Source organism: Podarcis muralis, chromosome 12, assembly GCF_964188315.1.
Source record: "Podarcis muralis chromosome 12, rPodMur119.hap1.1, whole genome shotgun sequence".
Lineage (NCBI taxonomy): Eukaryota > Metazoa > Chordata > Lepidosauria > Squamata > Lacertidae > Podarcis > Podarcis muralis.
The window spans coordinates 50,418,048-50,431,259 of record NC_135666.1 but is presented as its reverse complement, the minus strand read 5'-3'; the positions used below and the strand labels follow the sequence as shown (position 1 = coordinate 50,431,259).

The 13,212-nt window shown below is 43.3% G+C and overlaps 1 protein-coding gene across 7 annotated transcripts in view; it reads left to right on the top strand.

Annotated features, from left to right (window-relative positions):
• ULK4 (unc-51 like kinase 4) overlaps positions 1-13,212 on the top strand; it is a 166,765-nt gene that overhangs the window by 151,616 nt on the left and 1,937 nt on the right. For all 7 annotated transcript variants that reach the window (XM_028751072.2, XM_077916423.1, XM_028751073.2 and 4 more), the window contains one exon: positions 10,266-10,354. In XM_028751072.2, the coding sequence (XP_028606905.2) occupies positions 10,266-10,354 (89 nt within the window). The remainder of the gene's footprint in view (positions 1-10,265; positions 10,355-13,212) is intronic.

Genomic DNA, 13,212 nt, shown 5'->3' with positions numbered 1-13,212 from the left:
CTGGAGCCCCTGTCCCTGATGCTTTAGCCACAAGGAGTGCTGCTGAGCAGGTCGGGGGGGCGAAGGTTTCCAAAGGCAAGTTTAAGAGCCTGCTGGAATGAAGTGGAGGTTCAGAGGGGGCGGAGCTGGCAAGGAGTGCTTTTCCGGAAGAAGGAGAAGGAGGCCAGCGGCAGGAGCCCCAAGCAGTGTTTTTCCACTGGAGTTCGTCATTGCTACACGTGTAATGCAACGGGACGCTTGCGACGCTGCTGCCCATGGAGAGCGGAGACAGCTGGGCAGGAAGGTCCCAAGGTCAACCAGCTGAGTTCCCAAGGGAGTCAGTCCGGGAGAAGAAGGCCAGCGTGGGAACGCAAGGGAAAGACGTGTCTCGGACGCTGGGGAGGGTTGTTTTCTCATCACTGCTTCTATGGCAACTGTGGAGAACAACTCCAGCCAGTACACGGGGACACGCTGGGTGTTTTGGTTTCTGCTATCAGGCAGCACCTGATAAACTGCGGAACTGCAGGGCTGTTTTCAACAGGAACAATTGTTTAGCAGACGGAATGAAAAATCAGTCTGTGGTGTGGCTAACGTGTTTTCTCTCCATTACAGGAGGAGCCAGAGATCTACGTTGTGCCGGGACTGAATTGTTGTCGGTTATCTGTATCTGCTCTAATGACGCAGGGGTTCAAAAAATGTGCTTTGAAAATGACACCTGTTCCATTTTCAGAGGGGGGCGACAACGGATCAACATGGCGAAGAGCAAGAACACTTTCTTTGTTCTGGAGACACCTCTGGAGGGTGGTGGGAATACTGTAAAAGCACAGGTGCAGTGTGCTAAGGTTCCCAAGGATGTGCAAAAGTTGCACAGGTGCACAAAAGGGTACAATCTCCGGAAATGTGGGAGGTCCCAAGGGTGCAGGGCATGCAAAGGTACTTGGTTTTCCCGCGTTTTTGGGAGGGTAGCCAAGGAAGCTTTTGAGCTTGTTCACACACAGATCTGTCAGGACCCATGAGGTGAGAGTCTGGGTGGGGCCAGGTATGTGCCATCGCTGACGGATGGCCACAGCCAGGTGGGCTGGTGTCTCTCTCTCAAATCACAGGGGGAGGAGGCGCAACTGATCAAGGTTTGGGTTGCGGAGGTGGAACTAAAGTTCTCCACCAAGGTGCAAGGGTTCAAGAGCGACCGAGGGTCACAGTTTACTGGGTCTGCTCTGGAGGAGCTTTTCAAGGAAAAGGGAATACGTCACCAGGTGACGGGTGCAAAGTCTTCTCAAAGGAGAAGGGAGGCTGTGGCTGAGCCCGGTGACGGGGATCAGGTCCAGAATCAGGGTTCAAACCCGGTGATGGGGACCAAGTCCAGGGTCAGGGTTCAGGGCAGGTTTGGGCATCTCCAAGGGTTGTGAAAGGAGTGTCCAGGTGTGAGGCTTCATCTCCGGTAATGGAGAAAGCTCACGGAAGGGTTGTCAAGTCAGAGGGGGAAGAGTCTGACGGAGAAGACACAACTGCTGGCCTTAAAGGGTCAGGAGGGTATCAGGTCACAGGTGCGTGGAAAAGTGTCGCACAGTGTGATTCTGGGAGTGTTGAAGGGGTTCAACAGGTGCCTGGGAAAGATGCCGGGAAGTGGCACAAGGCAAAGGGGAAGGTGTTGAACTCAAAAGGGTCTTGTCAGAATGCGAGGCATAGAGGGGGTGTTAGGGTTGGTACTTAACTGGTTAAGAAGTTCCCATGATGCCTCAATTCAGACGTCAGCTGTAGAAGCTGGGAGGAGTCTGGGAGGAGTTTCTGTTCTGTTCCCCTCTGGTCGTTGAGGGAGAAAGACGTAGCCGGTAATGGCTGAAAGGAGCCCAGGAGATCCCTGGGGGAATGTCGGAATAAAGAGCTGAAATGGACAAACCTGGACTCTGTGTTTGTTTAGAAGCTAAGTGAAGGACGTGACAGTTTCATCACCGCTGTGCGTATCTCTGCTAAGGCGTGACTGAAGAGCTGCTGGAGACGGAGCAGAGTCTCGCAGGGAAGTGTGTGGGCGGCCATGCGTAGCTAATTGAGGACCAATAAATCAATTAGCGGGGCCCCAAAATACCAATTCGCCACATCTACATGGATGAGTTGTTCCAGCCTCATGATCAAAATAGTAGCCCCCTTTTTTTGCACCTTTCCCAGCTTTACAATAACGCTTTTTTAGGCGTGGCAACCAGAACTGCACAGCCTTTGGGAATGCTGTTCCTTACGTAATCAAGCCATTTCTTCATCTCTGTCAAATCTGTGGCTTGCATATTTATTCTGCAGAAGTCAACACTTTCCAGTTATCACATCATGGCATCTCATATTATCAGCCATAATTACCTAAGTTGTTGTCACACTAGAATGCCTCATTGCCTGACACATGAAGCCTTAACCCTTAAACAACTATTTCTTCTCTGTGGGTTTGATGCTGGTCCACATGTGGAACTGGACTTTTGAAACCTCCTGGGAAGCTCAAAATAGAAATGCTTCAATCAAAGAGGTCAAAGAGAATGAGCAGAGTTGCACTCGCCTCTCCCATCTCTGTTTCAACAAATATCATCAGGAACGCTTTGGTAGTAATTTCTAGTCTTGAGATTGGCGCCAAAAGGAAAAGCTCACAATCATGCTATTTGGAGGAAGATATTGGGAACTTTGTGGATTGACGTTCTTTAAACTAGTGAGGCAGTCTTTAGATTTTGGTGAAGTCAAAGTTTGGGCTGCTTTTGTAAGGAATTGACAGTATAACACATTGCAATATTGCATTCTAATATACTTTGAGCACAGTTATAATGAAAAGAGGCATACAGTCCCATATTTTATGCAAACATACATAGTATCACTGACATCCCTTATCAACAGTATTAACCTTGAACATTTCTAATATAATTTCTCTATTAGTGTGTGTCAAGAATGGATAATAGCTGTTGCATTTTCTCTCTAAAGGGAAAAAGAGTGAGTTTTCATTTATAAAAAGAGTAAACTTCTGGTATTTCCATTCTGAAAACATTTCTCTTAAATAGTGTGTCTGTGAGAGAGAAGATACATTTTTTTATTCACACCCTTCCTCCAAGGTGTTCAGAATGATGTACATGATACACATGCTCACATAGTCTTACAATCCTATGAGATAGGTTAGGCTAAGAGAAGGTGTCTGGCCCAAGATCACCCAGCAAGCTTCATCACTGAGTGGGAATTTGAGCTCTGGCTCTCTCCAGCCCTGCTTTGCACAATTTACCACCATACCGGTTCCTGTGTGTGTGTGTATGTGTGTGTATGCATTGTGTATGCATATATAAATGTATGCATACACTCAAGTATCACAAACCTTTGATTATTTAGCCCACTGAAAATATGGAATTATTTAATGTATAGTGATTTATTTATTTTTACTCCTCTATCAATATAAAATACATTCCAAATGAAGAACACACAGAAGACCCTGAGGTCAAATGAAATTCTCAAAGGAGATTTTCGAAGGAGCCGCTTTCAGGCAGTGCATGCCTTGCCAAGTTACAAGTGCAAATTACTTTGAACTCCTAAAAAGATAAGTCCTCTCATAAATAAGAGAAAATAAGTTCAGTGTTTGAAATGTGAGCTCTTCTGTTTAGGCTTTGATTCTTTTCTTTTCCTTGCTGAAGATGATCTGCTTGTTCTAACATGCCTTTGTTGAGATCTGTATGTTACAAATCTCCATAATCTGTCTGAGAATACACATCTATAATGATATATGCCAAAGAACACCTGGAATACTCTGGCTTTTTAAGTACATGGTTCAGGTTTAAATGGCCCATTGTCATTGCCCAGGCTTGTTTGTATGAGTCAGCAACTGACAGTCTCAACTGAACTTGTCTAACTTGCTTTCTTCTTGCCATACACAGACTGCGTTTGTATCTTTGCCTCTCCATACAACAGGTTGCATATGAAGCATTTCCTGAAGGCAAGGAGGTAGAACTTCACACTGAGGCTCAAACCTGCCCACAAACCACACACACTGATTTTAAACTTTGATATTATATATCCTGCCTGACCATGACAGACAGCTGTTCGGAGGGGCCCCAGTTTCTGATATTCATTAGTGAAGGAAAGTCACTTTGGACATGTTTGTGAGACACTTCTTTATGATTCCTGAACTCTGGCTTTGAAAATAGGTTAAAGTTGAGCCTTGACTTAAACCTGGTACCTGGTACCTTTTGTTACGTCTGCAAATGGAAGCCTGATGTAGGTTTGAGCACTTTCTTGACGGTTTTGGATTTGCAAGCCTTCCTATTTTTTTGTTGGACGCAGGTGGCACTGTGGGTTAAACCACAGAGCCTAGCGCTTGCTGATCAGAAGGTTGGTGGTTCGGATCCCCACGACGGGGTGAGCTCCCATTGCTTGGTCCCAGCTCCTGCCAACCTAGCAGTTCGAAAGCACAAAGTGCAAGTAGATAAATAGGTACCGCTCCGGCGGGAAGATAAACGACGTTTCCATGCGCTGCTCTGATTCACCAGAAGTGGCTTAGTCATGCTGGCCACATGACCAGGAAGCTGTACGCCGCCTCCCTCGGCCTATAGAGTGAGATGAGCGCCGCAACCCCAGAGTTGTCTGCGACTGGACCTAACGGTCAGGGATCCATTTTCAAAGAGAAACCAAAATGCTTAATAAGAAAATGGTTGCCTTCCTTATTACTAGAAATTAGGTTCCACGTTATTCCACATTCTGGATGTGATTGCTTCATTTGTGGACTGTGGAGTATTTACCATTGTACAGTGGTACCTCAGTTGTTGAACATAATCCTTTCCAGAAGACCGTTCAACTTCCAAACCATTCAACAACTGAGGCGCAAAGGGTGGTCAGCAAAGTCAATGGCAAAAATTGAAATACACACAGCAGAAGCTGTTTGACTTCCAAGGCGCATTCAAAAACAGAAGCAATTACTTCCAGGTTTTCAGTGTTCAAAAACCGAAACGTTCAGCTTCCTAGACACTCGAAAAATGAGGTACCACTGTATATTCCCACAGTCACAGTAAACGATAGTATGTTCACTTATGTCCTGTGATCCATTAAAAATGTGTGATCCTGTTAAGAATACAGAAGAGAGCACATAAGAATTTGTATGTTACAATCCCAGAAATGTGTGGACTTTGAAAACGCTTGAGAAAGTGGCCTCAATTTTCAAAGAAAAAGTTAACTCAGCTTTTTAGGATGTCCGTATTAAGAAATTACAAAAGCTGCTTTGACATCCTTTTTGGCTAAAGGGCGGGGTATAAATGCCATAATTAAAGAAATCCAAGGAATGTGTAAAATAATGGACGTGCTATCTGCATTTGCATGTGTGTGTAATCTGACTTCAGTGCCCTGTGGGAAATGGTCATTATCCCTGAGAGTAGTTAAGTCCATCTAATTTCACATGACATTGTTATTCAGTTGCACAATTGCTCTAAAGTGCAGTTAAAAGGGGGGCTACAGTTGCATTTGGACCAAGCAAAACTATAAGCTCTTTGTTGAAAAAGCTCCTGTTTTGCATCTTTTGTAGCAGCTTGCAAGTAGCCAAGAGTTTTCCAAACCAGGCAGCAAACTTCCAACTTAATTGAAGTTGCAGTGGGGCAGGAGAGGAGGAAACCATCCCTTTCAAAAGCATTAAAGTAATTCATTCTTCAGGTTAATTGATTTTGAAAGTTCTTGTAAATTGAAAACTGCAAGTTGTGACTAATGGGGGAGGGAACTAATTCAGTACCATGAACACATAAACCTTGAGAAGCAGAGACCCTCTTCTTCCCTTTTAAACTAGAAAATATGGATTACTATTTCTTAATCTCGTTCTAATAATTAACTCAGTCAAAAACTGCCATGTAAATAGACCTTCTGACTCCACACGGATTAGAAGAACAATAGCATAGATCTGTTCATGAATTTCTTTTTCTTCTTCATTGTATGTGAAATTTCTTCCTAAAATGCTGTTTCACCTGCACATTTATGCTATATTTGAGAAACTTGGATATTTACATATCAATGATGTTCTTTATAACTCATCTTTGTTTAATTGTATTAACCAGGGAAGCTGCAGTGCATTTTATTGGCTTCATAAAGAAAAGTTGTTTTGGATTTCTTATTCAGTTGCAGCGAATGCACGCTACATCAAGATTTAATTAAGTATTTAATTAAGGGAAGAGTTAGTGATTGTAAAGAGTTCAACATGTGCTTATTCCTCATAACGATAACATGATATAAGTTAGGGGAAAGTCTTAGAATCTTTTCCAGCTGAACCGGTGAGATGATGTTACAAGTTTTATGTGAAGTGTAAGAGAATATGCACAAATGAAATACTTGTTGAGGCACATAATTAAAAGATGCTTTCATCTGAAAACCAAGCAGAACATAAGATAGACCCAGAGGCTGCTTAATAACATACCCAGTCCAGCATGCAGTTCTCACAGTTTGGCCAACCAGATGTCTATGGGAAGCCCGAAAGCAGGCCCTCAGTGCAACAACCCTTTCCCCACCTGTGATTTCCAGCAACTGGTATTAAAACTGGTTTACTGCCTTTTGTTGTAGAGGTAGAACCTAGCCATTGTAGCTAGTAGCCAGTGGTAACATTATCTCTCCTGAATTTATCTAATCCTCTTCTGAAGCCACCCAGGCTGATGGCCATCACTACCTCTTGTAGGAATGATTTCCATTAAATACCGTATTTTTCGCTCTATAAGACGCACCAGACCACAAGACGCACCTAGTTTTTGGAGGAGGAAAACAAGGGGGGGGGAATCTGAATCTCAGAAGCCAGAACAGCAAGAGTGATCGCTGCGCAGTGAAAGCAGCGATCCCTCTTGCTGTTCTGGCTTCTGGGATAGCTGCGCAGCCTGCATTCGCTCCATAAGACGCACACACATTTCCCCTTACTTTTTAGGAGGGAAAAAGTGAGTCTTATAGAGCAAAAAATACAGTATGTGCTGTATACAGGACTTCCTTTTCTTTGTTCTGAACGTTCCAACATTCAGTTTCATTTCATATCCCTGAGTTCTTCTAGTGTTACGAATGGGGGAGAAAAACATTTATAATCACTTTTACATTACATTACACCTGTACCATGTTTCTTCTTACTCACCTTTGTGCTCAACTAAAAAGGCCAAAAGGTTGTAGCCTTTCTTTGTGGTGGAGTGGCTCCATCCTCTTCATCATTTTGGTCGCCCTTTCCTGAACCCTTTCCATCACTGCAACATCCTTTCTAAGGTGAGGCAACCAAATCTGTTTGCAGTGTTCCATGTGAATAGATATGTATAATGGCATTATGAGATCAGTTTTATTTTCAATCGTTTTCCTAATGATCCCTAAACATGGAATTCACCTTTTTCACAGCGGCCACACACAGTCAACGTCTTCATTGAGTATCCACTATAACTCCTGGCCACTGCCAGTTCAGACCTCATTAGTGTGTATATGTGACATTTAGATGATTTTTGTTTGTTTGTCCTAATATGCGTCACTTTACACTTGCTTACACTGAATTGCATTTGCCAATTTACTTCCCATCAATTCAGTTTGGAGAGATGCTTTTAAGCTCTTTGCAATCCCTTTTTGTTTTAGCTATCCCAGGCAACTTGGTATCATCTGCAAACTTGGCTGCCTTGCTCTTACCCTAACTCTAGATCATTTATGAATAAATTAAAAAGCACATGTCCCTGTACCAGTCACTGAGAACTCCATTTTTTATACATCTCTACATCTGCAGAACTGTCTGTTTATTCCTGATCTCTGTTTCCTGTCTTTTAACCAATTACTGATCCACAAGTGGACCTATCATTTTATTCCATGAGTGCTAAGCTTATTCAGGTGTCTGGTGTGGTACTTTGTCAAAAAGCCTTCTGAAAACCTAAGTATACAATGCCATCTGGATCACCTCGTATCTCTTTGCTTGTTGACACTCTCAAAGAACTCTCATAATTCTGTGCTTGTATTCACAACAGCTTCAATGCACACAGGGTACTCATACATATGATGTAGATGCCTTATTCAAGTGCACTATTGAGAGAGCATTTGTGCGCAGTAGATACACTAACACAGATGTGCATTGTGTGGAAGAAGTATACCTTCATGCATGTAGAAGCTCCATTATGTGTTATAATTCAATTCAAGGTGAAGTGTTTGTGTCTGCTTTCCATTAGTAACGCTATTCATTTTTTGATAACTCGCCAGTGTAATTTGGGGGAGCTTCTCTGGAATATGAAAGGGGCTGGCTTTTGTGTCAGTTCATTGATCACAGTGAAAGTTGCTAACTACTCTTTCAGGTAATGTGATTTACTTCCAAAGAACATTGAAACAGTCACACCACTGTAACACTTTAATAACGTAGACCCAAATTTTTATGTTAGTTATTTATTAAATTTCTATACTGCCCTTCATCCGAGGATCACAAGGTGGTTTACAATATAAAAACATAACATATTAAGAAATAAAAGGAATATGCAACTGATGTACAAGATTTACAGGTCAGCTATCGCCAGTCCCAACTTGCCGAGGCTTCTGCACATCCCTCATTCATTTTAATGGCATGAGATGGTAATCATGTGATAGTCCGGTGTTTCGTTGGACATCTTCTAACATTTTCCCACCATCAAAATTGTGCCCTGAAGTTTAATTCCCCATCGGTTTTTCTTGGCCATTTTGACAAGTTTGAACACCAGGCTATAGGGATCCCTGTGATCCTAAAGAGCTGCTGTTTCCCCCTCTTTTTCTGTGGTATCCTATCTCCAGTGACTACAGGACTAAGATACCTTCTCTTAGGTATCAATCCCCTGTGGGACTTGGTGCTATTTTTCTAGAAAAAGAGGTTCTGGAACTCACCGTGAACGACTCCCTTGTTCTCTTTTATAACGGCAATGGCAGCCACCAGAGAGGTGTCGGAACTGAGTTCTGGTGGGTTCCAGCTGAAAAAAAAAGCCCTGGACTTAGGCATCTTAAACACGCAGCAGTTAGGCCACATGGGGATTTGTTGATGCCTTGGAGCTGTAGCAATTTGCAGGGGGGCAGGCAGAAAAACATGGCCCTTTGTAACATAGAGATGCCTCGGATGCAACAAGTCAGTCCTCTTCTGTAGCCATTTCACGCCTTCCTCTGCATCTTCACAATAGGCACGTGAGGTAGGTTAGGCTGAGAATTGGTGAGCAAAAGCAATGATTCCCCGAGTTTAAAATATGAAGCTATACATGCTCAGAGTATTTTATTTCCGTTTAGCGGTTGGGGGGGGGGGAGCAGAGGTGTGTGTTTTGCTCAGTTGTGAAAATCTACAGGCTGAAAGCTTTTTTCGTAGTCCATGTAAGCATATATCAAAGTAAATTTGTTAGTTTTTAAGATACCGCAAGTTATTCTGTAGTACCTTATTTGTGTTTTCCTTTCTGGGGGTGGGGGAAGGGGGACGCTATTTTTATAAGTTGCTTTGGGTCACTTTTGTGAAATAAAGAGGCTAATGCAAGCTGTTGTGTGTTGTATTACGTGCCTGTCAGGGAAAAAGGCAGGATAGAAATAATAATAATAATAATAATAATAATTAATACATATTTAGGGGCAGGTGGGGCTCATTAACCTGAGAAAGTAGCACATCTAGAAACCTCCACTTCCTTGTAGGGTATCGTCAGGAAAAGAAAAGGCTAAGGCGTAAACACTACATAAATCGTCTCTAAGATGGTTGGATTGTTTCCTTGCATGCCTCCTTTTGTCAAGCCCTGCAGCCAAGCTGGAGCCAAACATCTCTGCCTTCCTTTGGACCACATCAGCAAGGCAGAGTGGGGGTTCTTTTCTTCTGGGCAGCCCAAGACCACCAGACACACTGCCCTTGTTTGCGCCCCAAGGAGGTCACTTTGGTGCTGCTAACGCAGTGGTTTGACTGGAGTCACACTCCATTGTCTCTTGAGACAGATGCCAGCAACAACCACTATTTATTATTATCGTCACCACCATCGATATGCAAATTTTGTGTTGCTATTGTTTTGGGAATTGCATCCGGTCTCCAACCACCTTTATCCAGCCTTGAAGACATACAAGAATTCTCCTGTCATATTGCTCTTCCCAGTAGCATTGCTAGTTCAGCTGTGGGCAGAGCAGCAACTCTGCAAAGAGGCAAAGAATTCTATGGCTTCTATGACTGTGATGGAGCAATAGGAAGAAGGTTGTTCTCCCATTGTGCCAGGATAATTGGCTGTTTGGCTTGTTAATCCCGAGTTCCACTTAACTAAGTTGTTTCTCCTCCGCACCTGACAGAGAAGAATGTCTTTCTAAACCTTTGATAGCTGTTCTTTTGATTGCAGATAACTTCAAATGAGAAGCACTCTGAAAGCCTGAAGAATGATGGAGAAATGCTTGTTCGCACACTAGAAAGATTGGCCCAGACTGCCAGGTGAGTTCCCCTTAGGCTTCCTGGAATTTCCAGGCTGTGTGTACATTCCTCCCCTTTCATCTGTCTGCAATCACCTCCCGCACTACAAGCTTCTTGTATTACCAGCCCACCCCCTCCTACACAATACTACCATCAAAATTCCTTTCATTCAAAGCTTTCTAGCTTTCTCTCTCAGCTACTTTTCTTTGGATCCTCTGATGTGGCAGACCAGAGCTATGTGGCACATTTCCTTTCCTTTATTTCCCTTCCAACATTGCACCGCATACCCCCATACTAGTCTGAGAGTCCTGCATGCTGCCTTTGCCTTCTTTGAGACCAATGGCAGCAGGGGGTCTTTAAATCCTTTGAGGTACACAGAATGGTGTGTCTTCTTGGAAAGTAAATATGTGAAGACCTGGATGTCCGCTGATAGTTCCAAGTCATACAGATCTGCTAATGCAAGCAGCGTCTTATTCCACAGCAGGTAAATCCTAAATCCTCCTGGCAGCACACAACCGCCAACCCCCAATGCTTGCTTTTAGGATTGCTGCTAGTTAAGCCAGCCACTCTTTGCCACAGTAGTTACTGCCAGCCACTGTCACTGCAGTAAGGCATGGCAGCTGCTGAGCCCACAGCAGAGCAGGAGCCAAGTCCTGGCGCCTGCTTGGCTGAGCTGAATGTTCCCTTCCTTGTGGGAGGACACCTAAGTCTGATTCTGCCGGGGTCGTTGCCGTAGGATCCAGCTGAATGACATATTTCGGATTCTAATTAGGGATAATATCTGAAAACCTCCATACCAGTACTTGTACTAATACTAATACTAATACTTCTGAAACTCTGATATACTAACACATGGGCCTCGACTCCTTTATCCGTATTGTATGTATTTTTGTAATATAGAATTGTTGCCCATTTGTGGGGAGGAAAAAGGAAGTGGCTTGGACATAAGCTGTTTCAGATTGATTCCTCCTCCATCCCTAACCCTAATAACCTAATTGTGGCATAGCTCATTATGTATATCTCATTTCCCTTAGTTTCAACAAAATGTTTACTCTGATTTTCAGAGAAATGGCTGTTAACTGGGTATTGGCAGTGGACATGTGCTCAGATCTTAGTGGAGTCATGACTTAGGCGTGTCACATTCTCTTTGCCCCAGTTTCCTGTCTGTAAAATGAGAATCTCAGTTTACTGCACCTCATTATTAAAAACATCTTTATAGTTTCTACCCGTCTTTAAAGCATGTTACCCACTGTGTTTGCCTTAGGGTGGGATATAGATTTAATACATTGATTAAAGAAAATCTCTGCTTAGTCATGAACTTCTTGGCGGCCTTGGGCAAGGCACCACTTCGAGTCATTCCCCAATGCATTGCTCATCTGGTACACAAAACTAGCAAAACATGTGGCGCTGCACCTCCTGATAGGAGGCCGCTGTGCTTCCCCATGACTAGTAATTCTAGTTTCTCTTGTGGCTAAGTAGCCAATAATTTTTTTCAAAGAGCACTTAATTCCAATGAGCACTGGCTTTTTAGGATTCTGTATCAAGCCCTTATGAAGCAAAACCTCTTTGGTTTAGATAAACAGGGCTCTGTCTTCTTGCACCTCCCTCCAGAGCTGCCCTGTCTCTACTGCAGATAGGCAGTTCTTTTTCTCTGTAGAAAAATCTTTTTGAAGTGCCTTTGGTACCTTTTTACCTTCTGCCTTGTGTACATGCATGTAGTTCATTGGATTGTAGTCTCTTCCCTTGTTTTTTTATAGTGCCCTTCATCTGTGCTCTAGAAGTGTTAATTAAATAGCCTCTTGCTGTTTTTAAAAATGTTGTGCAAGTATGGTTTGATTCCTGCTTATGCCTGAAGACCATGCATCGAAAAAGCAGGCAGCACCCCAACTTTGATCTAAGCTGACTTGCCTTTTCAGCTAAGCCATTTGCCTGCATTCCTCTATTACATGAGTAGTTATTGACTCAAGTTATTGGCAACACATTTTCAAACTACGTAATTTGTGTGGATTATGTAGGTCAGGGGGTGGGCAACTGTCGGGGACTTAATTCCCACCGGTCCCAGCAACTATTGCCAATGGTTAAGCATTGTGAGGGTTGTAGCAACAACTGGAGGGCCACAGGTTTTCCATCTCAGCATTAAGAATAATCATCTAATTTTATTTTTTGCACTGCATTCATCTGACTGGGTTGCCTGCAGATTACATTATGTGGATATTAGGTTTGTACAAAGTACATTGACTGAATGTTTACATTTTAGGGGATGATTTCTAGGCAGAGCTGCTGAAGAAGCCTATGGGGAACCCAATGCTTTCTCCTAATCCTTACCCTAAACATCAGTCCCATCCCACTTTTGATGCCTTTTTTTCCATTTTTGGTCGGGATGGGGAGGGTTGTCATTGTTACTACAGTGGTGCCTTGCAAGACGAAATTAATTCGTTCTGCGAGGTTTTTCGTCTTGCGAAGCACGGTTTCCTGGGTATTAACGGTTTTAAGAAAAAGGAAACAAACTTGCAAGACGTTTTCGTCTTGCGAAGCAAGCCCATAGGGAAATTCATCTTGCGAAGCAACTCAAAAAACGAAAAACTCTTTCGTCTTGCGAGGCATTAGTCTTGCAAGGTACCACTGTACATCCATTTTCTGCTAGTTTTCCACTTGAGTATCAAAAGTGTTAAGTGAGGCACAGTAGGCAGACCCTGTCTTTTTTCCTGCTTTTATGCCTCTTTGCTCAGGTGCTGCCAACATTGATCACTCTCTCTCCCCCTACCCACCCCAAATTCTCTTTTCTCTCCCACGAGAACCAGGTACTTTCCCTGGGTTAGCTGCCAGTTAATGTGTGTTGCAACTGACATAAGAATCACTCTAGGCTGCTAGGCCAAATG